This window comes from Dendronephthya gigantea, unplaced genomic scaffold (genome assembly GCF_004324835.1).
Source record: "Dendronephthya gigantea isolate DGI-Jeju-01 unplaced genomic scaffold, DenGig_1.0 000051F, whole genome shotgun sequence".
Lineage (NCBI taxonomy): Eukaryota > Metazoa > Cnidaria > Anthozoa > Malacalcyonacea > Nephtheidae > Dendronephthya > Dendronephthya gigantea.
The window spans coordinates 1,490,640-1,514,126 of record NW_021163061.1 but is presented as its reverse complement, the minus strand read 5'-3'; the positions used below and the strand labels follow the sequence as shown (position 1 = coordinate 1,514,126).

At 36.8% G+C, this 23,487-nt stretch overlaps 3 protein-coding genes across 6 annotated transcripts; all 3 read right to left on the bottom strand.

The window, feature by feature from the left end:
- Positions 1 to 20: 20 nt before the first annotated feature.
- On the bottom strand, positions 21 to 5,998 carry LOC114528770 (tRNA selenocysteine 1-associated protein 1-like). Its single transcript, XM_028550484.1, has 13 exons — positions 5,821 to 5,998; positions 5,635 to 5,732; positions 5,326 to 5,425; positions 5,199 to 5,251; positions 5,064 to 5,127; positions 4,903 to 4,945; positions 4,801 to 4,828; positions 4,524 to 4,643; positions 1,726 to 1,945; positions 1,561 to 1,590; positions 1,377 to 1,419; positions 1,154 to 1,212; positions 21 to 919 (listed from the first exon to the last, which is right to left on the bottom strand). The coding sequence occupies exons 1-13, from the start codon at positions 5,842 to 5,844 to the stop codon at positions 839 to 841; spliced, it is 963 nt and encodes a 320-aa protein (XP_028406285.1). The 5' UTR covers positions 5,845 to 5,998; the 3' UTR covers positions 21 to 838.
- An 11-nt stretch (positions 5,999 to 6,009) lies between these two features.
- On the bottom strand, positions 6,010 to 12,576 carry LOC114528769. 3 transcript variants are annotated; one of them, XM_028550482.1, is made up of 7 exons: positions 12,256 to 12,576; positions 11,602 to 11,886; positions 11,184 to 11,519; positions 10,956 to 11,102; positions 9,898 to 10,880; positions 8,751 to 9,030; positions 8,090 to 8,178 (listed from the first exon to the last, which is right to left on the bottom strand). In XM_028550482.1, the coding sequence occupies exons 1-5, from the start codon at positions 12,317 to 12,319 to the stop codon at positions 10,285 to 10,287; spliced, it is 1,428 nt and encodes a 475-aa protein (XP_028406283.1). In that variant the 5' UTR covers positions 12,320 to 12,576; the 3' UTR covers positions 8,090 to 8,178; positions 8,751 to 9,030; positions 9,898 to 10,284. The 3 variants fall into 3 exon arrangements, with proteins under 3 accessions (XP_028406281.1, XP_028406282.1, XP_028406283.1); XM_028550480.1 differs by lacking the exons at positions 10,956 to 11,102; positions 11,184 to 11,519; positions 11,602 to 11,886; positions 12,256 to 12,576 and adding exons at positions 6,010 to 7,024; positions 7,128 to 7,274; positions 7,443 to 7,796 and having other exon boundaries at positions 7,876 to 8,178; positions 9,898 to 10,288; XM_028550481.1 differs by lacking the exons at positions 10,956 to 11,102; positions 11,184 to 11,519; positions 11,602 to 11,886; positions 12,256 to 12,576 and adding exons at positions 6,010 to 7,024; positions 7,128 to 7,274; positions 7,443 to 7,796 and having other exon boundaries at positions 7,876 to 8,178; positions 10,083 to 10,288.
- Positions 12,577 to 13,383: 807 nt separating this feature from the next.
- LOC114528766 (peroxidasin-like) lies at positions 13,384 to 22,824 on the bottom strand. 2 transcript variants are annotated; one of them, XM_028550477.1, is made up of 16 exons: positions 22,571 to 22,824; positions 19,661 to 19,732; positions 19,428 to 19,499; positions 19,198 to 19,269; positions 19,064 to 19,135; positions 18,890 to 18,964; positions 18,354 to 18,799; positions 17,887 to 18,156; positions 17,502 to 17,780; positions 17,069 to 17,338; positions 16,807 to 16,997; positions 14,778 to 16,474; positions 14,342 to 14,550; positions 14,055 to 14,245; positions 13,780 to 13,893; positions 13,384 to 13,687 (listed from the first exon to the last, which is right to left on the bottom strand). In XM_028550477.1, the coding sequence occupies exons 1-16, from the start codon at positions 22,750 to 22,752 to the stop codon at positions 13,595 to 13,597; spliced, it is 4,305 nt and encodes a 1,434-aa protein (XP_028406278.1). In that variant the 5' UTR covers positions 22,753 to 22,824; the 3' UTR covers positions 13,384 to 13,594. The 2 variants fall into 2 exon arrangements, with proteins under 2 accessions (XP_028406278.1, XP_028406279.1); XM_028550478.1 differs by lacking the exon at positions 19,064 to 19,135.
- Positions 22,825 to 23,487: the final 663 nt, after the last annotated feature.

Below are 23,487 nucleotides of genomic sequence, written 5' to 3'. Positions count from 1 at the left end.
TATAGTCGATATATGCATGCAGATACGAGCACTATTATGATAGTTTAACAAATTCTCAATGACATTGGGTCAAAGATACTTCGAAAATGTTATTAAATTTGCACGAATTTGCCTGCATGAGGAAAGATGAATTCTGGTTGAACGAAACAAATTTACTACAATGAAAATTGTCTTTCGTCTTGAAAACATGCATCTAGCCATACCTTGGTAAATGGTTCATCTCTTTGCTTTTCAATCTCTGCCATCATTCTCTTCACAAGTTGTGTTTAAAATCAAACATATTTAACAAGCTCGTTCAAAACACTTTCATTTTCTCAACAAAGAGAGTTGAAGAAAACGTGTTAATCCTCGCGCCTTATGGAAATGTTAATGAGTCTGCCAATATTTGCTCAATAACAAACACGAGAAGCCTCAATATCATAAATTAAAATCTGAAAGCTTTTCTGCATCGGAATACACGTATATTTCACGTGGCTTCTGTAGTTTTGCAAGTCAAAACAAGTCTATTGTGACATCCGACGCTTGAGGGAAAAGAAACGCGCATTTTATTGTCTAGAAATTTATAGACATACTTTAATTAAATTTTTCAACTTTGACAGTTAAATAAACGGTGAATAATGGCGTTTGTAACTCACAAGGGAAAATAATAACAGTAATATAATACCAGGCGAAAAACGAATGGAAAAACGTTAATGTTTGAGAAACATTGCCATTCTCTGCCAGGCTTGGATGAACCTAATAATTGCAGCTCGAGCCGGATGTTGAAAGTCATCAGAGTCTGGGATAACAGTAATGCTATTGATAAGTTCACTTATCTCCATTGATCACCAGACTTCCCTCATGCCACTAGTGTACTGGGGCCGGCGGTAACAGAATCCAGCGGCTGCCATCTTGACTCTTCCAGTTCCAAGAAAAGAGACTAAAAATTGAGACAAAGAAAAAAGTCAGTTGTGCAGTGTTCGTTGAGGCCCATCATAAAAATCATATTCTATTCTTCTAGTGTTACCACAGAATAGCTTGAAAAAAATAACAAGCTCTTCTCTCTAGGTAACTAGAAATGGCGATCACTCGAGGAAAACCTCGACTTTAAGCAATTCAGATATCGAAATTGTTGATGGTCACAGAAATTGTGGCAGGATATACGAAGACATACCTCTTCACGATTTATCAAGCCTTTGTTTTCCGCAGCAATATCAAGTTTTTCATCTGGATCTAAATCAATCGCATGAAACTGTTCAATTTTAGAGTTATCGAACTTCTTCCATTATATCAAGTATTTTTTGAATTTGAATACTCACTCGAAAATGTTTTATAACTAACCAAAAACACATTTCCATTCATCAAAACAAGGCATTTAATTTATCTATGTTCACTACCTTCCAATATGTTCTCTGCACTTTCTTCTTCATAATTCTGATTCTATGGAAAAAACATGGGTAAAAGAATTTATCTACGAATTTATTTAAGAATTTATTTAGATTTTAAATACCATTGAATGTAGATAAAGATGAAATATCACTTTAACGACAAAGTTGTGAGTGTTTGAATGCTGAGACAAACCTCGTTTGCGATACTTTCCACATCAGGATTCTTTTGATTCATAGAAAAAAAACAACAAAATCCGTACTCCGTAATCCGTACTCAAAATACAGGGAAGATCTCGCCTAATCTAGATTGTATCCAAGCAGATTCTAAGCCGCAACAAAGTGGCAAGAATCACTCTACCTGTGTTGGTTGTTCGTATTGTTGATATTGGTCATATTGTTGAGTATACTGGCTGTAATTTGGATAATATTGAGCCGCAACGGCAGCCTGAGCTTGTTGTTGATAGGATGCTTGCCACGCTGCATAATATTGTTGATATTGTTGGTACTGTTGAAGATATTGTTGACCTGGTGTTGAATATGATGTGTTATTACTGCTGCTTGATGTGCTGCTGGTAACCCTAGAAATAATGATATTATAAGATCAGCATGATCTTACTTCACTCGCTTTTATATTGTTTTACGTTGCGTTTATACTTTGCGCTGTATTCAAAAACTTTGCGTTGTGTTCAAATACATTGCGTTGTGTTCAAATACTTTGCGTTGTGTTCAAATACTTTGCGTTGTGTTCAAATACATTGCGTTGTGTTCAAATGCATTGCGTTGAGTTCAAATACATTGCGTTGTGTTCAAATACATTGCGTTGTGTTCAAATACATTGCGTTGTGTTCAAATACATTGCGTTGAGTTCAAATACATTGCGTTGTGTTAAATACATTGCGTTGTGTTCAAATACTTTGCGTTGTGTTTAAATACATTGCGTTGTGTTCAAATACAATGCGTTGTGTTCAAATACATTGCGTTGTGTTTAAATACATTGCGTTGTGTTCAAATACATTGCGTTGTGTTCAAATACATTGCGTTGTGTTCAAATGCATTGCGTTGAGTTCAAATACATTGCGTTGTGTTTAAATACATTGCGTTGTGTTCAAATACTTTGCGTTGTGTTTAAATACATTGCGTTGTGTTCAAATACAATGCGTTGTGTTCAAATACTTTGCGTTGTGTTCAAATACATTGCGTTGTGTTCAAATACTTTGCGTTGTGTTTAAATACATTGCGTTGTGTTCAAATACATTGCGTTGTGTTCAAATACATTGCGTTGTGTTCAAATACATTGCGTTGTGTTCAAATACATTGCGTTGAGTTCAAATACATTGCGTTGTGTTCAAATACTTTGCGTTGTGTTTAAATACATTGCGTTGTGTTCAAATACAATGCGTTGTGTTCAAATACATTGCGTTTGTGTTCATACTTTGCGTTGTGTTTAAATACATTGCGTTGTGTTCAAATACATTGCGTTGTGTTCAAATACAATGCGTTGTGTTCAAATACTTTGCGTTGTGTTCAAATACATTGCGTTGTGTTCAAATACATTGCGTTGTGTTCAAATACATTGCGTTGAGTTCAAATACATTGCGTTGTGTTTAAATACATTGCGTTGTGTTCAAATACTTTGCGTTGTGTTTAAATACATTGCGTTGTGTTCAAATACAATGCGTTGTGTTCAAATACATTGCGTTGTGTTTAAATACATTGCGTTGTGTTCAAATACATTGCGTTGTGTTCAAATACATTGCGTTGTGTTCAAATGCATTGCGTTGAGTTCAAATACATTGCGTTGTGTTTAAATACATTGCGTTGTGTTCAATACTTTGCGTTGTGTTTAAATACATTGCGTTGTGTTCAAATACAATGCGTTGTGTTCAAATACTTTGCGTTGTGTTCAATACATTGCGTTGTGTTCAAATACTTGCGTTGTGTTTAAATACATTGCGTTGTGTTCAATACATTGCGTTGTGTTCAAATACATTGCGTTGTGTTCAAATACATTGCGTTGTGTTCAATACATTGCGTTGTGTTAATACATTGTGAGTTCAAATACATTGTGCGTTGTGTTCAAATACTTTGCGTTGTGTTTAAATACATTGCGTTGTGTTCAAATACAATGCGTTGTGTTCAAATACATTGCGTTGTGTTCAAATACTTTGCGTTGTGTTTAAATACATTGCGTTGTGTTCAAATACATTGCGTTGTGTTCAAATACAATGCGTTGTGTTCAAATACTTTGCGTTGTGTTCTACATTGCGTTGTGTTCAAATACTTTGCTGTGTTTTTAAATACATTGCGTTGTGTTCAAATACATTGCGTTGTGTTCAAATACAATGCGTTGTGTTCAAATACTTTGCGTTGTGTTCAAATACTTTGCGTTGTGTTCAAATACTTTGCGTTGTGTTCAAATACATTGCGTTGTGTTCAAATACATTGCGTTGTGTTCAAATACATTGCGTTGTGTTCAAATACATTGCGTTGTGTTCAAATACATTGCGTTGAGTTCAAATACATTGCGTTGTGTTCAAATACATTGCGTTGAGTTCAAATACATTGCGTTGTGTTCAAATACATTGCGTTGAGTTCAAATACATTGCGTTCTGTTCAAATACATTGCGTTGTGTTCAAATACATTGCGTTGAGTTCAAATACATTGCGTTGTGTTCAAATACATTACGTTGAGTTCAAATACATTGCGTTGTATTCAAATACATTGCGTTGAGTTCAAATACATTGCGTTGAGTTCAAATACATTGCGTCGCGTTCAAATACATTGCGTTGTATTCAAATACATTGCGTTGTATTCAAATACATTGCGTTGAGTTCAAATACATTGCGTTGAGTTCAAATACATTGCGTTGAGTTCAAATACATTGCGTCGCGTTCAAATACATTGCGTTGTATTCAAATACATTACGTTGAGTTCAAATACATTGCGTTGTATTCAAATACATTGCGTTGAGTTCAAATACATTGCGTTGAGTTCAAATACATTGCGTTGTGTTCAAATACATTGCGTTGCCGTTGTCTTCATATAGTTTGCGTCAAGTTCAAATACATTGCGTTAGGATAGTTTCTCGCTCTGTCGCGTACGAATTATTTTGCGTGGCGTTAAATATTTTAATAACTACAGGAATATTTTCTTACTTTTTCGGCGTGGCCACACTGACTCGTATTGCTTTCCCACCACAGCCTCTCACTCCCTGCATCTCAATCATTGCACGTTTCTGCTCATTTTCCGATGTAAAACGAACAAAACCATAACCTCTGAAAAACATTCAAACATTGACACATTTACAATACATTCTGACAACCGAAAGTACTTGTTAATAACTAAGTTATTGGTTACATGAGTACTGCTTGATCAACTATTGCTATTATATTTGATCAGAAATATTGCATTGAATTACTGCTGATAAATTACCTTGACATGCCAGATGAGTCAATCACAACTAGAAATGCAACAATATATTATTGAGTCACTGACAGTACATGAAATGGAAGCAAAATAAACAAATGAAGTTACCTTTAGCAGCTTTGCATGAAGGGTATCTATCACGAAAGAAGGTCTAAAAACATTAAAAACATAATTTTGAAAGGTCTGTGATGTGAAGGTTGCTTACAACTTTTTTGTCAAACAAGAAATGCTACGTAACGCATAGTAAATGTAGCAATTATCACTCTTACCAATAGCATTGTGTCGTCAACATCAGGTGTCAGATCACCAACAAAAATAGAAAATTCTGGCCCCCTAAAATGAAAAGCAACTTTGAACGATTTGTAGCCAAATAAGTTTGAAGAAAGCAAGAAATAAGAACTTACTGTGGTTGGGTCTCTTTGCCGTACGATGCCCAATTCAGTTTAAATCTTTTAGCCTACAATATAAATTATTGCAATAAATCAAGGTATTTGGTATTTCTTTCATTAGGAATTGAAAGATCTTACTTACTGGATTGGTGCCAGGTATTGGTATTCCATTCAATGTATTTAAAGCATTTTCAGCATTTTTTGTGCTTTGAAAATCCACAAAACAATAACCTGCTGGGCCACTGACAAAATAAAGAGTCACAATTAGGGAAGAAATTCAGAGAAGTCACGTAAACCAAAAGTTAACATTGGACACTACATGGATAATAAGACTCCCTAGTTGTTCACTTGTTCCTCATTGCAGCAAGGTTGCAGCAACATTTTAATCATGTTTCCAAAAGAGCAGCACTAAATCTGATCTTACTAGAATCAATATAGAAGTCATTCATACCCAGTAATTTTATTTATTATGATTTTAACATTAACAACTGCGTGACCTGCAGATGCAAATGCAGCTTTTACAAACTGTTCATCCATGTAGGAATCAAGCTAAAATTGATTGAAAACAGGAAGATTGAATCATAATTATAATGATTTGATTCAATTCAAAGTAATGTACATCATTTTATAGACTCACGTCACCCATCCAAAGCGTTGACATGATGAAGAATAAGATTCACAGAAGAAGATTCACAGAACAAAAAGCGCTGTCTCCAAGCAAATCAACTTTGTACAACTACGTTTTGCAACCAGCGAGGTTTATGAACGCTATTATATAATGTTACCCTCAAAAAGTAACTTCAAAAACCGCCATATTGGATTTGACCAGTGACTGGACTCTGGAGTCTAGTCCTCCACTCCATTAGGGCACCTGAACGCCCCCCCTGGCCTGGTTTGCAAGTGGTTAACCACACCCAAATGACGGTATTATTAGGACTCGCCCTTGGCCAAATACCAATACAGTTTAATGTGTATTATTTCTAATTACAAGTGCATGATTTGTCTAAAACGTGGATAGTTTACAGAAAACCTTCACTCCTTGCAAACCAGTTGAAAGTGACCACAAGTGTGTAATGTCACTGCGCGGGTTTTAATGGTACATTAAGTAGATTCTTCGGATTTTAAAATTCACCAGACACTAAGGTTTGTCCATATACTATAGTTCCTAGGATTATTTTATTCCTCTGAAATTAATTTAAATATATATCGTCAGCCAGCATTCAAATGAGATGGACTATAACTGTTTTTTCCCCTTTCCCCCGTTGATTTTTTCCCTTTTTCTCAACCAATCTCCAATTGTTGTAATCTTATTTCATCACCGGTTTCGTTGGTATTTCCGGCATCTGAACGTGGTTGTTCGCTTGATGGTCCAGGTTCATCCTCGAGGGCCTGCCGTCTGGGTAAGATTCGCAGTAAATTGGTCTTAAAATGTCTCGCATGTTCAGAATTTGAGCAATCAAGATATGATTTTTGTCTTAAAGCCCTTGGTAAGCGTTGAATCGATACATCATCGATCTTAATGAGAACGATCCTCTCTCTTCTTACAAGTTCCGAGGCAATCTCGCTATGCATTGCTATCTGTAGTTCCTGCATACAATATTCACTTTGAACGTAGTGTTTAGATACAATTATCAAAGTTTTGTGACTACAATAAACTGAGTCGATCATATTATCAACCAGACTACGGCCTAGCTCCCAATCTCTCTGATGGAGACAAACAGTTAGATTAAAAGGCGGTTGTTCCAACATTTGACAAAGATTATCGACCCATCCAAAGTCATGACTGCTGTAAGATACAAACACGTCCCAACGTAGCTCTGGTAAACAGTCTGGACAATTTTCTATATTAAGAGACAAAAAGATACAATTGACAGTAGTTAACGAGAAGTTCGGTGCAATACTCTCGAGATCAGACCCGAATATTTACTCGAAATCAAGTCTTACCGTAAATTTTAGCCTTCATTTTTCTTCGCAAATAACAAACGTAAAGAACTAATGCAAAACCACAGAGGGATCCTGAAACACTAACTGCTATCACCATGAGTAAATTCAGCTCCTTTTTTGTCCCTTTCTTCACAGGAAAGGCAACCACTGAGAAGGAAATAAAAATAGCAGTCGAATCTTTGTAATGAAAAAAATGTTCTACCTCAGAGAAGAAAACTCTGCATTTTACATTTGTATGTACTCATTTTACGTCCAGAAGGAAATACACATCATATCGGTGGTCTGATAGGGGAAGTAATATACAAATGTCCATACCTTTCACATTATACCTTCTTTCCAAATCATTGGGACAATAATATCTTGAAATATGCAAGAATTTGCAAACATATCGGCCACTATCATTCCTGACAGCATCTACAATGGTGTAATTGATCAGCATTGTGCCATGTCGTTGTTCTTGTTTTTTATACACGTGTTTGCCATCTCCGCCAATGTCATAAAGCGTCGTCTTATTGCCTCGAATGACCATTTTGAGCAGAACCAGCTGGTCAGGTGAGGCATATGGGTTATTCTTCAGTTCACAAAATAATGACGCAGAAGAGCCAACATATATTGTCAAATATACCTCCGTTTTATTTGTAAATTCTGGGCAATCACGATGCAGAAGACCTTTTAAAAAAAAGAAAAAAACAAATTCATTCTTGATACCTTCATATTTATATTTTAGTGAAAAGTTAATTAGATTTACCATAAATTAGTTGGTCTTTTGATAAATAACTGGATGTTCTCCCAGTTCCATATTTATTGCTTGCTTGACACGAATAATTCCCAGCGTCATCAAGACTTGGATGATCATTTGACAACGAAGACGTAATAATAAAATCATTCGTTTGTTCAGTTCTAACAACGTATCTAGTGTCATTTTGAAGGATCTGTTCGTCATCTTTGTACCAAACGACCTTGTCTGGTTTGAAATAACCTTTTATGAAGCACTGCAAACTCAATATTCCTTTCAAATTGTCAAATTGACTTAAATACACAATTGGTAATGCTATAAAAAATACAAAAAAGAATGGTCAAAAACATTACAGCAAAAAAAGGTCAAAAGATACTGCAGAAATGCAGGCCCGAAAATACGTCTTATATAGTTCAAATATCTGGATTTGTTACGCTTAGTGTAATGCAAAAAGATGAATAAAAATCGTATACTTGAGAAATACAGATCGTGCAAATAAGCAAATCGTAGGAAAACGGAGGTACCTGAAGAGATGAAGGAGAGCTGGTCAGAGATGTTATGAAATGAAGAGATCAGAAGAAGATGTGAGGTGGTAGACATTGCAGAGAAGATGAGGGAAGCAAGGTTGAGATGATATGGACACGTAATAAGAAGAGATGAAGGAGAGTTGGTCAGAGATATTATGAAATGAAGAGATCAGAAGATGTGAGGTGGTAGACATTGCAGAGAAGATGAGAGAAGCAAGGTTGGGATGATATGGACATGTGATAAGATTAAGAGATGAAGGAGAGCTGGTCAGAGATATTATGTTCTGAAGAGATCAGAAGATGTGAGTTGGACTAGACATAATATGATCATATTTAAATAATTAACAATGACATACTAACTTTTCACTGCAACAATGATGTAACACGACTCCTCTGATTTCATCTTGTGTAATGACACATTTCCATTTTCCAGCATGACTCGATGAAACATTGGATATATTTAAAATAGATCCTCTGTGGAGGACTTTGTTGTTATCATTCTTGAACCACTCAAAGGTAAGATTACTTCTGTTCGTTTGAGATGAAGAGCAAGTTAAAAAGAGTGATTTGTGAACGTCAACTTCGGTCACATTTGATCCATTTCCATAGTTACTGGTCAATTGACAATGAAGATGACCTCCTAATGATTTCAAAGAAATTTTAAAAATCTACTAATGTTTGCTACTAAGTAATTCATTTAGTGTTATTAATGTGTCTTGACTGATAATTTTTGTTACTGGTACCCTGCTTAGCTCAGGTAAGTGTGGACCAACACAGCACTGGCCAATAATATGGTCATTTAGCAATGAATGGCATTGAAAATTATTCACATTGGGTCAGAATCGATACATGATAAAAATAATGTCTTCGACCAAGGGCTGGGCCAAGCTAGACCACTTAATTCAGGGGTATATATATATTTATATTAATTCATATATTTTTGCTCAGATACCATATCGGAACAATCGCTTTCAAAGAAATCAATCCAGTGTACAACAATTATATATATAAACCCCAACCTAAGCTTCTGGTTTGGCCCTATATTGGACTTCATTGGTTAATTTAAACATGTGGTATCTCTTTCTTTTTGACAAGTATGAACCTGTCTTAACAAAACAATGACATGAACTTCCTTAAGCGATATTCAAAAGATAAATTGTACATTCACCATTGCCATTTTATAGCGTTGAAAATATTCGTAAGACATCAAACTAATGAACCCTGGTGTATAAAATCATTTCATGATTTCATGATCATGCAATAAAGACATTTTGGCATTTAATTTTTGATGGTAATAAAATAAGGGGGAAATGTGAAATGTACTCTAAACAGTTCAAATTATTCTTCGTCTTGACAGTGATTTTATATCAACACACGTCTGAAATACTTCCTAACAGTAAATATGCTTGTTCGTGACTTAGGAAACAATAAGAAAGCTATTAATCCTGCTGAGCAATGCTTATTTTTGGATGTACATAAATATTGAAATGAATTAACTGACACATACCTGGAACGCTATAACTAATGGCAAGATTTAAAACTAGAAAAACCACCGCAACGATACATAACATAATTTAAAATACTCCCTCCATCAATGATGCTGAATATTTTAAATAAACACTATTTTGATGTTGAACTTCCGATCAATTCGTATTTATTGTCATTCTGCTGTAATTACGTAATCACACTTACCGCAAAAATCCGGTCTATGTTTCCAGAAAACCGACTAGAAGTATCACATTACAATATCACTTTTCCTTCGCTATTTTAAACATAAAATCTTCGAGATCTTAGGTGACATTTTTTAGTAATTTATATCTTCTTTATATAAAGTTGTAATTCTGCCTAATTTGTTCCCACTGAGCTAAGAAGCCTGGACAGAAACCGCAAAGGTTTAAACTGACAATGGTCCACTATGATTCACTGGAATACCACCATGCAATGATAAAGTATCAATGGTCTCATCCCAATGCCCTTCCAAGACCTCCTTATCCCCAAAACATTCAGGGTCACCACCATCATGATCACCATCTGATCCATCACATTCCACCTCCAATTCACGCCTTGGTAATGCTTTGAGCAACTTAGTCTTGTAATGTTTTCTTTGTTCATCATTTGAGAAATCAAGAAAAGATTTATGTCTCAAAATTTTTGGAAGGCTCTTCAAGGAAACATCATCCAGTTTTATGACAATAACTCGGTCCTTAAGGGCTTTCTGACTTTGACGGTCCATCGCAATGTTGAGTTCTTGCATACAAAATGAACTCTCCAAGTAACTCTTTGAGACAATAAGTAAAGTTTTTTGACTACAGTATATTGACTCAGCCATATTGTCCAGGATTGTTCTGCCAACTTCCCAATCTCGTTGATGCAAGCACACAATCAGGTTGAATGGAGCTTCTTCCAAAGTTTTACAAAGTTCCTTAACCCAATCAAAATCTTTACTGCTATATGACACAAAAACATCCCATCGAAGCTCTGGTTCACTCTCTGAAAGTATAATCAACATGTGTCATTATCAAACTAGTTTCATAGAGCTATACAAATCCTTTGAGATGTACATACCATAAAGGCGCTTGGATTTCAATTTGTGCTTGCGTAAATAAATTATGGAGACCAGAAGGATTAAACCTCCAACAATGCTGATAAATGATACCACACTCAAAACCATCACAATGTGCCCTTTGTCATCATGATCTCTTGCATTTGGTTCTAGATTAAATAAATGTAACATGATATTTAATACTGCAAGCAATAATTATCTTTAAATTTTATAGTTTACACATACTGTACCTGTAACATGAATGTTGAAGCTTTTAACCCAAGGTCCTGGACAGTGCTTAGGTTTTGTCACTGTGAAATCATACTCGTAGAAACACAAGTACGATCCACTATTATTCTTGCTTGCACCAGTAATATTGTGCGCATAACTAATAAAGTGTTTATATCCTTTGTGTGTTACTACAGGTTTAACACTGTAGCTGTGATTGAAGTGCAAAATACCAAACTTGTAGCATTGACTTGCATATTTATCCATTGTCATCAGTTCACAATTTATTGAGAATGATTCACCAACATTTATGTTAACATTTCTTCCTTGTAAACTATCTTCCCATTCAAGACAGGTTCCTTCAGTGGTGAAAAAAAGCAAAATTCTTAAATTCAAATGTCACCTAATGTGTCACTTGAAATGTCAGCAGATATAAATTACCTTCAAAACAAGGGATGACATACGAATCACTTGATATCCCATCTGTACTATTGGCAACACATGTATAGGTGTCATTTACTTTTGGATAACCGCTTGTTATATTGCTCCAGTAATATTGTTCGTTCTGACTAGTGCTCACTTTGCAGTCGTTAGGCTTGCATTTGATCAACTTACTGTTTTTATACCATTTAATAGTTGGTGTCGAGTTTGACCTCACGTGACAGTTGAGTCGAAATATAGAATCATTTAATATCTCCCCATCATTAGAAATAGCAACCTCTGGGCCTATATAAAATATAGAATTTAGTATTAAAAACTTACCCTTTCGGCTAACATTAGCATGCTGGAAAAGTAAGGTGCCATATGGCAAAGTATAGTCATATGCAAGATGTATGTATTTTATTAACATATACTTTTGAACATTGCAAATAACAGTGTTTAGCTGTCAGTTTGTCAACGCTTCAAATTGTTCCTAGCCTATATGGCACTCTTTTAAAATTGGGATAATTGATATGGGGTATCAATTAATAAGTGATTATCTAATTACATATTGGGCATTATTCTATACATCATAAAATAGTGAATAAAATAGAAATATCTAAACAATTCTTCTCTATCTTAACAAGAATTGAGTATTAAATAACGAAATCCTACCAGTTCCGGCGAAAACCACGTGAGTCAGTACAATACAAACAAATACAAACTCTAGAAAGCACATCTCTGACACGAGATCATGACACAATCTCTTGAAAGAAATTTGAATACTGACTTGAAAGACCTGACGATGCCAAACGAAACGAAGAAAATAAAGATATTTTCAAGTAAAATTTCTTAAAGATATAATCCTTATTATACAGGAAATTATATTGCTGCTCTAACAAACATACTTCATGTTTTGTCATTATTTTTGTCTGAGACGGACGCAATGCTAATCTTTATAGAAACATCTCGATATGCATCAAAGATATTCGTATCCTTTGACGTCAAAGGGGCACGTAATAAACGTAATAGGTTGGCTTGTGGTTGTCATTCATTGCGCAGCTGAAGACAGCCTCTGAACCATACATTTCAGCACCCTTACTTGCAACTCACCAATACCCTATGTTTTCTATTATAACCAAGGAGCAGAGTGGCAGCGTCTTCAAACAACTTAGCAGTTAGCATCAAATGTGGTATAACAACTGCCATAATAGACAGAACACTTCTCGACGTTTCGACCTGAGGGCCTTCGTCAGTACCTTTATACCATACAGGGACCGCGGAGCAGTTTTTGGATTGGGGGGGCTAGCGAAGCCGAAAGAGTGAACCCTCGGGGGCGGGTCCATACTTATCTATTTAGATTTTTCTTGTAAACACTTCAATGAAAATGAACACATAATTATGATTACACAACTTACTATGAGGAGTTTTTATTCGTATTATTACGGCCATATAAAAATCGCTATAAAGGAATCAAATGTATTTAGAAAATTATTGGGGGGGCTAAAGCCCCCCAGCCCCCCCCCCCTCCGCGGTCCCTGCCATAGTACCGCTATTAGTATCTTTAAACCTTACGCCTTGGCAATTACAAGGCATAGATTGTAAGGCACGCGTATTTAGTGCCAACTTTTTCCAGGGTTTTCGGCAAATGGTTAGAAAGCCAAATCCAAAATCGATTATACCATACCTTACCAAGGTTGAATATACCATAATTCCGGTTATTTATCGTCCTATGCCGGGGAGTCGCGGCAAAAGAATCGTGAAAGAAAATGGCAGGCAAGAAGCGAAAAAAAAACAAATCTGGACACTAAATAGAAAAGTTTTCATAAGTTTTTCAAATACATGTGTTTTAAAATCTATAGAAACAAATTCCAAAGCAATTTACATCTATCTTCCATCTATGTGGCCGTGTCATCCAGATCTCTTACGAAATACCAACATTGAGAACGTATTAAATACATAAAATTCTCCCGAAAATTTCCAGGATATTGTCAGAGATTTCTAAGAAACATAACTAACAGACGGGGCAGCATTGGTCTTCTGATATTTGTGGATTGTCACACTTGTTCTCGGGGCAAATTTTAGTTTCACATTCGGTTGTTAATTCCTGAAATAAAGAGTTTGGAATATCACTCACAGTCGTTCAATGTTTCTAGTATACGCAGTACTTGGTGGAAAGAAATAATTTGCAAAATGTACCTTGCAGACACAAGTCTTACATGCGGAAACCTGCCATGATTCATGAAGTTTACGTTCTTTTCCCAAGTCATCTACACAAACTGTTGGTTCATGTTTTTTCTCTAAGTTTTGCACCTGAAGAAAACACAAATATAAAATCATTCACAGCTCTCTCAATGAAGAAAAGCCTTTGGATGGAAACGTTGAATTTTTTTGCATTTCGCTTCAACAGGTGTTTCTAAACTCGCTGTTTTTTAAGGCCCAGGAAGTCAATTTTATTGTTTAAAATTCGGTACCTTGTCCATGATATCTCGAAGCGTTTTTTGTTGCGAGAAAACCTGGGTCTGAAGTTCGTCAACCGTGGCAGAAAAACGATCTATTTCATCCTTAAATACTTCCACGTCAAAATCTGACGATCTTTTTCGTCTTTTAGCATCGCTTATACTGCGTGACAACGTGAAGCTCTGATCAGTACTGTAGCAGTTTTCTATGTAGAGAGAAGACGGTTTAACTGAATATAACGAATACACTTTTATTGATTGGATCAACTATGATTTTTTTCCTCGTTAAGAAAAAGTGATACCTGAACAACATTCCTTCCATAACCGCAGATCAATACTTGGTTTAGATGAACAAGACGTATAACCAGAGATATGATTCACTCGTAAAAACACATCAGGCTGAGCCTGGGTTATATTATCACCATTATCACAAAGTACCCGAGCCAATGTTACCCGCTTGATCTGTGTTAATTGCGCTGGCTCAAACACACCATCATATTCATACCAAAACCTGGTTGAAATGAAGATAGTTGACAAGCATTAAAACCTCTGTGAGGACGTTCACAAACTATGGGATAATCTTTCAGCTATTTCTTTCAGTTTAATACCCTCTTCAAAGTATTATGTGACATGCACTTCCTTTCCCAAATACTTTTTTTCGATTTTTCATGTTACAGATTTGCTGTTTCCGGTATTCTTAAGTGCGCAAAAAAAGATTGCAAACTTAAAAGAATTTACCTGTCCCCATCTCTGAGATTTTTGAATTGTGTTGCAATGAGACACTGGAGCGTAGGACCCAATAGACTGCCGGGAATGATATCCTCCAATATCCCAGCGACCCAAAGTTCAATCTTATTCACGTCAAGATAAAGATCTTTTAACTTTTTAATAATATCGTTATTTGATATCACGCTCTTTAGGTCTTCAAATGTTTTCAAAGGTTCAAGATCACACAATACGCGCCATTCGTTATAACTGGGCAAGCCATGGTCACGTGATCTCTGGATATTTATCGCACCAAGGTCAAGGGCAACCGTATGCGCCATTTCAAACAATTTTTCTGTAAGTTCCATATTTAGTACGCCATCTTGATCTCGTCTGTCCCTTGCCGGGCTGAAGAACAAGCCACGTATAAGTGGATCAATGCCTCCTTCCTCCACAATTCTGTACGGGGCAAAAAATGCTTTGTGTAATGGAATATGCCCTTCTTCTATCATTTGAAACGATGAATTCACACGATCCAGTACCGGTCTTATCATAGAATGTCCAACCCTAAACGCAGCCGTTGCAAACGCATTAAATATACTTGCATCTGTATCTGGTTTATATCCTTCGTATTTTCCTAGAATATCCATGCCGTATTTTCCTAGAATCTTGGGTAAGTAATGTGCGTATGTTATGTGCTGCATCTCGGCGCCCACAATTTTTCGAGTTTCCTGAAAAATTTTCTCGCCGTTCCAATTTGGATTCAAGACGCGCAGTTGTTTCGCAATCCTGTTGTGTTCGCGCATCCATATGGTGTGCATAGACAGCAGACCAAGTTGCTCGTTGGCGCGGTGATCACCCGCAAGGAAGCATGGGATTGGGCTCTCTTTCTCAGATTTCAAACACTCGATCGGCGAACCATCGTTAAACGGTAGCAAAGGTTTGCCATTTTTATCCATTCCAGTTTTCAGTAAGCCATTATCGTTTGAAAGATCTCGCAGATGTTCTACTTCATCACGTGACGAACCGTACACGTTCGAGGCATCCAGGTAGGACGTGATTTGATTCATTTGTTCACGTGTTGATACAACGCTGAAAAACACCGAGGTCGCACCAGTACCACAGGCCGAGCTAGAACGAGTGAACGTCATACACTTGTGTCGTTTAATACGCGTGTCGTTGGCTGGGATCGAGATTGGAAAACAAGGAGACTGGTTTTCACAAGTGCTTGTACAGTTTTCGCCGTCTGTGAAACTCTGGCTGCTCGGACTTGTGACAGTAAAGTCTAAATCATGATCTAAAAACTGTCCCCATTGCATCAGCATGTGAGTGAATGCTTCATCTGGTGCGTTTTTAGCAGCTGAAATAACCTGGGTTGATATCAAACGAGCGCTGGGTAGAACATCTTTGTTACGCCAGCCCATTGGTGTGTTGAATCCATTCTCATACACTGGTCTAAGAAGTCTCCTAAATGCGGTCAGTGAAGATCCCCACATTGGATTGTCCAGGTTATTGCAGGTACCATCAATGGTTCGGTATTTCTTATGGTAGCACAGGTTCTGGGTGCAGTTTACCATTCGTCTGTGTTGGGTACATCCAGATAGGTTAGCGATCATCTCCAGGTAGGAAGGTGATACCAGATCATAGTAATTGTAAGATATTTCACTAATGTTTAACATTTTGTGCCTCTCAACATTATCGTGGATCAGTTGGATCGTTCTCTCGAATACCTAAACAGATGATCTTCGTTAAAACTCGCATAATGCTCTAATGCAGATATCTCTCTCACATAGTCACCGAAATATCTGGATTAGATATGTCCATCTGGGAGCAGACTGTGCTGATGAGAAGGGTGTGTCTATTAGAGAGGTGTTAGCGAGGGGGAGTATTAGAGAGGTGTTAGTGAGGGGGTGTATTAGAGAGGTGTTACCCAGGGGGTATATTAGAGAGGTGTTAGCGAGGGGTGTATTAGAGAGGTGTTAGCGAGGGGGTGTATTAGAGAGGCATCTTCTTCTCGTATACAATTCTTTCACATCTATTTTAATACATTGACGGTAAATACCTCAGCAGCGCGGGCGATCTCAATTGCTTGCTTACTTGGAAAGCGAAACAAGGCGAGTAGATCACCAGGGGAACTGGGTCTGGCTTTTGCAAACATACGTTGTATCGTTTTCTGGATAGCTCGGTCGATATTTTCTTTCGCTTGCAAGATGGAAGAGTTGACGAATCTGTCTCCAGGTCCTGTCGCCGCAGCTGAAAGTTAAAGAGGTGATAAAATTATCTATTCTTTAGTTTTTTCCCTTCATCTTAAGCTGTTGTCTTACCTCGAACTGTCAGTCTGACGGTGTCGATGTCAGAACCAGCGTCATTTCTTGCGACACATTCATAGGTTCCTTCGTCATTTTTACCAATCTCTCTGATTCTCAGTACACCTTGTGATTGGAGCACGAACCTGTTCCCATTCGTCACGCGAATACCATCTTTGATCCACGTGATCTGAGGAATAGGATCGCCTTGTGCAACGCAAGTTAAGGTGGCGGAGTCACCAACATTGACAAACACATGTTCAGAGATTGACATTATCTCAGGCTTCGCTAGAAGAATTATTAGCAATCATGTAAATAACTTAGCATCAAATGTGGTATAACAGCTGCCATTTTTCGGCACATTCGACCATGGTCGAGTATACCGTTTTTTGGCACATTCGACCATGGTCGAGTATACCGTTTTCGATATAAATAACAAAATGGTATTAACCTTCAGGCTTCACGACAAGTCTCGATCGGGCAGTTCTAACACCAATCACATTAATAGCTTGACATGTGTACACGCCTTCATCACGTGCTTGAACTTGTAATATCCTCAAACTTCCAGTCGTCAAAATCACATGACGTTCCTCAGAGGGTAATCTAGTCCCATCTTTGAACCAGGTCATAGCAGGTGTTGGGTAGCCATCAGCACGACATGGGAGTGACGCTGATGTTCCTTCAACAACCTCAGTTTCTGAAGCAGGTTTGAGACTGAAAACTGGAGTCGCTGGACAGAAAAAAAATAACGTCATTTAGATATTTTGTTTAACAAGTGCATATTTCAAAAAGATAACTTTCAGTGATAGACAGGTGAACCATTCTTCTAAACTTACTTTTAACGACAAGCGTAGCAGATCTGGTAATGTAACCGACTTTATTCTGAGCTCGGCATGTATATTCTCCGTGGTCATGTCTTCTCGCCTCAGATATTTGCAGGTTACCAGATTTTAATATTCTCACGCGACGGGACGGAGTTATAGGATGAGCATTTCTACTCCAGGTAATCTTGGGGTTGGGGATACCCTCGGAGGAACACTTTAATATCAGTGCATTACCCTCCACCACCTGGGTGTCTTCCGGGATATCGATGAACTTGGGAGCAACTGTTGATAAATATTGATACATATAGTTATATGTAGCCTCTTATAAGAAGTATTCTGCAATTAGCAGTCGTGGTTTGAGCTTGAATGCAGACTTCTTGAAACACTCTAAAATACCAGTGAAATAGCCTGGGAATAAAGGAAATCGCCCAAAGATTATCGCCAGAGAGCTTGTAACGCAAGTTAGGACTGAAACCTACCTTCCTCTTCATAATACATCAAACGAGCGCCTGAAACCTTCTGTCCAGCGGAGTTCCGGGCGAGACAATGATAGGTAGCTTCGTCCTCCTTGCCCGGCCGGTGGATCTCCAAAGTTCCATCACTGAGGACAACATAATGTTCATTTGTGTCCAACTGCACACGATTCTTCAACCACGTGATTGTTGGTGTTGGATGACCAGTTGCTTGACAATAGAAGTACGCGCGACTAGGAGGTCTGGAACTAATGACGACATCAAGTGGAATTTTAACGAACTCTGGTTCGCTGCAGTTAAGATCTTCAAGTGTAAGTAGGATGATCTTGTGACGTTCAGGATCGGGAGAAATGAAGCATGTTGCTTTCCTGCTGTTTGGCTTGAGTTTTTTAAGAAACCGGGTTAACCAAAGTAAATCACAGCTACATTCTAATGGATTTCGTTCTAAATGTCTGAAAGATTGATAGAACAGGTTGCTTCATGGTAAAGAAGAACACGTGTAGATACACTGGCCAATTTATCGATCAAAATATCTTACTCACAATCTTTTCAGTTTGGAAGATAAACTAGAAAACGTTCCTTTTTGTAAAGTTCGAATCTTGTTATTAGATAAAAACCTACATTAGAAAGAGATTAAACGTTAGAGAACCAGGATTAAACGTTATTCTACAAATACTAGTAAGCACATTGTTTATGTATGTTAAAACTAGACTTACAAGCTTTCTAAAGAATTTAGATCTTGGAATGTCCTCGAGCCAATATATTCTATTTTATTATTGTGAAGATATCTAAAACATATTTTCACTATCAGAAATTGGTCAAAAGAATCCACGGACATAAATAAACTTACAGTTGATTTAAGTTGGTCAAACCGAAGAAGGTTTCTGAATTGAGCGACTTCAGATTATTATGCTTCAAATATCTGAAACGAACATTTCAAACGTTTACCAAGGTCTCGTCACTTCCTCACAAAAACTTAATGCTAACTTTAAGAGTTTAAAACAAGGACAATATATAGGCTAAGAGAGACACTGGAAGCACATCTCAGATCAAATGGTGATTACTTTATTGGGTACTTACAGATATTTCAACCTCGTAAGTCCACTGAAGGCTCCAGGCTCAATACGACTAATATTGTTTCCATCTAACAGCCTGAAATACACGAAAATATTTCATTCAAACTATCGTAGTAAATCCGTCGTCAACAGAGCCCTCCTCTTCAAATTTCCATGAAAGACGTTTTGGAATCATTATTCCTTTGTCGTCAGGATAGCCTGGGGGGAGATTAAGGGTGACTCAACGTGACTACTTACAAAGTTTTCAAGTTAGCCAAGCCTTGGAGATCATCTCTACCAATGCGTTGAATGAAATTGAATCTCAGATCTCTGTAACGAAACGAATACACATTTTATTTTATTTTACGCCAGCTGAATAGTTTTATTTGCTCTAAACTGTTTCTCAGATGCAATTCGTGTTGTTTACAATCAACGAATACTTCAGGAGGAAACCTAAATCACTAATTATTCCTCACGACTTGAATCATGTAGGCTATTTTGAAAATGTAACGATTTGTTTTCTATTACCAACGTTTGAAATTGTTGTTGGTTTTTACAAAGCTCTTGAATGAAGGTTTCTTCCCAGGAACTCAAAACAACAAGTATGTGACACCTCACATATCAATGAACTATCTCTCTCTTTTTTGTTATGGTGAGATTTTCTGAATAGAAAACGATTAAACTCATGTCGACAGAGTAAATACACTATACACGCGCGTGGTTGTTTTCTTATCGCCAATTGTGTCTACGAAGGATGTTTTTCTAGCAGATAAAGAAACCGGGTTGTCCAGATATCTTTTTTTATAAAAGTGAGTTACAGCAGGAAGATGTTTTCATCAAATTGTACGAATAAAAAAAATAAGTACAAAGTAATCTTTAAAATATGTTGAAGGTCATCCACCCTCAAGCCTTAAATCCTTTGATGTTGGTCTACAGAGAGCCATTCGATGAACAAGTCATATACCCTAAATTTATATCAAATATGAAATACCAATGGCATTTTATCTTTGAACAACGCGTTAGAGCGTTTTTAAGATCAACACGAGATAATATTGAACTCTCGTGTTCACTGATCAATTTAGATTTGACGCGCAAAAAATAGTCTTGAATAAGCCTTGTATTCTCTTTCGAAAGACAAGGGCAGAGGGCAATTAACCGCAAACGATATAATACTATTGTCCTGCTCTAAGAGGACTAATCTGTGATCCGGAGGTCATTCCCCAGAATGTCACTCAGCAGGTCTCGTCTTAAACAGGAAACTTGAAGACCTAGCTTCCTCTCGAGGAATGAAAGCCATGTGTCATAGCGTCAGCACTCAACCTCGCCTCATTTTAACACAATCTGTGCGGTCAACAAGGCCCAAGGCCAAGGGCATTGTTCTGTTTAAGACCTCGAATTTAGACATTTCGCTCATCTCAAGTAAATATTTCAATCAAAGCCCAGCATGATTACAGCTTGTCACCATACTCCAGTTTTTTTTTAATAACTCAAATCCCAGCAGCTCTTTTGATCCCTAAGTGACCATCACTATCCGTTACATATTTCATCGCTAATTATGAAAAAAATGTTTAAAAAGAGAAGATGATGTATATCTCATGACAAATCTGGTGGAAACCTCTTCCAATGTGTTGTGATATTCCTTTTCCGGAAGAGAGGATTTAGTTGTCTTTTCCTGAAGAAATCAGGGCTATCTTTGGAACAATATCAGATAAATCAAAACAGAATTTAAGTTAAAAGTCGTAGAAATTAACTGAACGCTTGAATAATAAAATTAGGGAGTTTAAAAAACCTGGGCGTGTATTTAAAACTTCTCAAAAATAAGTGGATTTTGCATCGGGACTTTTCTTTGACGTATAAATATGTCTAGTATTTTGAGTATCTCAAAATGGTTCGCATATATTTCTAAATTCCATTTATAATATACATCATAATTATGACAAGTAAACAAGTATAAGAATTAAGTTTGTTTTATGGATAAATCATTTTAACTCGCACACGTTATTAGGTATAGACTATATCATTTATGCTTCCTGTTGAACGCCTAAATATGGTGCGCCGATCATCAGTAACCATGCGCGCTAATTATGCAAATATGAATGTCTGGTTCGCGTTAAATCTATGTTGACAATCTCACTATATCACTAACTTTTCTCAAAAAATATTTAAATTACCGTTGGCAATTCTTTTTATATAAACAACAAAAAAAGGTTAAATGATGCATATATTTAGATTAATTAAAAGATAATTCATTTTTTCTTCTGAGATATAGTTTCACTGTAGTGTTTTATTTATGTGTAAAATGAAAACTATTTGACCTTTCGTAAATGGTAAATAAATAATTTGTCGGTTAACCTAAAGCAAAATAGTTCAATGACAGTGAAGTAGATGATATCCTTATTGAGGCTGGATTAATATTGTCAGGTCGAGACAGGTTTGCAACAATTGCAGGGATTGGGTGTAAAAAATAATTCGATTTTAGGTTTTAGGAAATATAGTTAGAAAGGAATTAGGAACGTCAAAATGCGTCGGCTCAGGTTTTGAAAAAATAAAAAATTTACAGTAAAATATGAGACACTTGAACGAGAACATGGCAGCAAACTATCAGCACGGCATGAACCATCGTATGTTCACAAGAGCCACTCAAAACTGATGAAAGATTTTGGCCTATTTACAAACAGACATGAAGAAAACATAACCCCAAATGGAAAACCTGATAACTTTTCAATTGTTTTATGTATAAGAATACTCCCATATTTGTCTCAGATCAAATTAGAGAGAGCGTTAACTGAAGAACACATCTGACCTCTTTGGTTTAAAAACACCGGTTCAACGATTAAAATAGCCTTTCACGAGAAGAAATATGTAACAAGCCATATTCGTTTCATACGTTTGAGCGTCCGTTCTTTGATTTACAAAGAATTTCACTATGAAATTTATTATAACAAACACTTCACCATCATATGTTTCTGTCAAAATATAGTAAATACGATTTAATCGAATTTTTTTTGTCAACCCACAGCTGCGCCAAATCATATTTGTTCTAGCGAACCGCGCAGAATTTGCGTCACACTAACCACAGTTCTAACTGGGTTTCTTTAAAGCGCGCAAAATATGCAAAAGAGAACTGAATCTGGTGCGCTATTTATGTATAATTGTTTTAATACTCACAAGACGACGGTAGACGAGGGTACTGATGGAATAGTCTTGAAACCTTTGGTGAGACAACGAACACTGGGTCCTTCACTTGCACTATAGCACAAGCAGCGTCTTGGACAAGTACTCGTGGAACTACATACAAATAATATCAGAATAAAACAAAGAGTGTTTAGACACTCTGCCATAGTGCGCATTTGACACAGACGATCAAAGCAGATCAAACCGAAATGTAGAACAAAGACACTGAGATCGTATTACCAAATATGTTATGGATGTACGTAACGAGGGATTCCTGCTGTGTGAAGATTGTTTGGAAATGACAATGTCACGACGAGGTCCACTAGACCTTGCCAAAAATATAGCATGAGTCTTGTGTTTAAAATATATTTTGAATATAACTGCTACGAGATGTTTAAAAAACACGCAACTAATACATACAAACTGCCATGACGAGATATCTCTGAGCTCAACTACGGAATCCTAACAAATCTAAATTGGATTAAGTGTTCGACGTTTAATAAATCGATTAAAATAAGCTGGTTTGAGTGAAAATTTATCCAAATTATATGCTGGCGGTTGAAACAACACCTATAAGGCGTACATTTATGACGAGCTTGCTGGTCCACAATATCCAAGCTTTATATTGAATAATTGTCTGAGAACACCACAAGTTTCTTTCATATTGCATTATTGCTATCGACAATTATTTTTCTCGATTTGTGTCTCATCGTAAGCCGGACGCAAAAAGCGGAAACTCTAGGCGCTGCATGCATGGCATACGAAATGCGAATCAATTTGATAAGAATTTGATAAGCATAAAAAAATTCATAGTACATTCATGTTTTATCTAACAATTGAGCTTTGTTTTAAGGCGACGATCACCAGGCAGTGAAAGATATGAAATGCAAAAAAAAGGTGTATAAACCAAG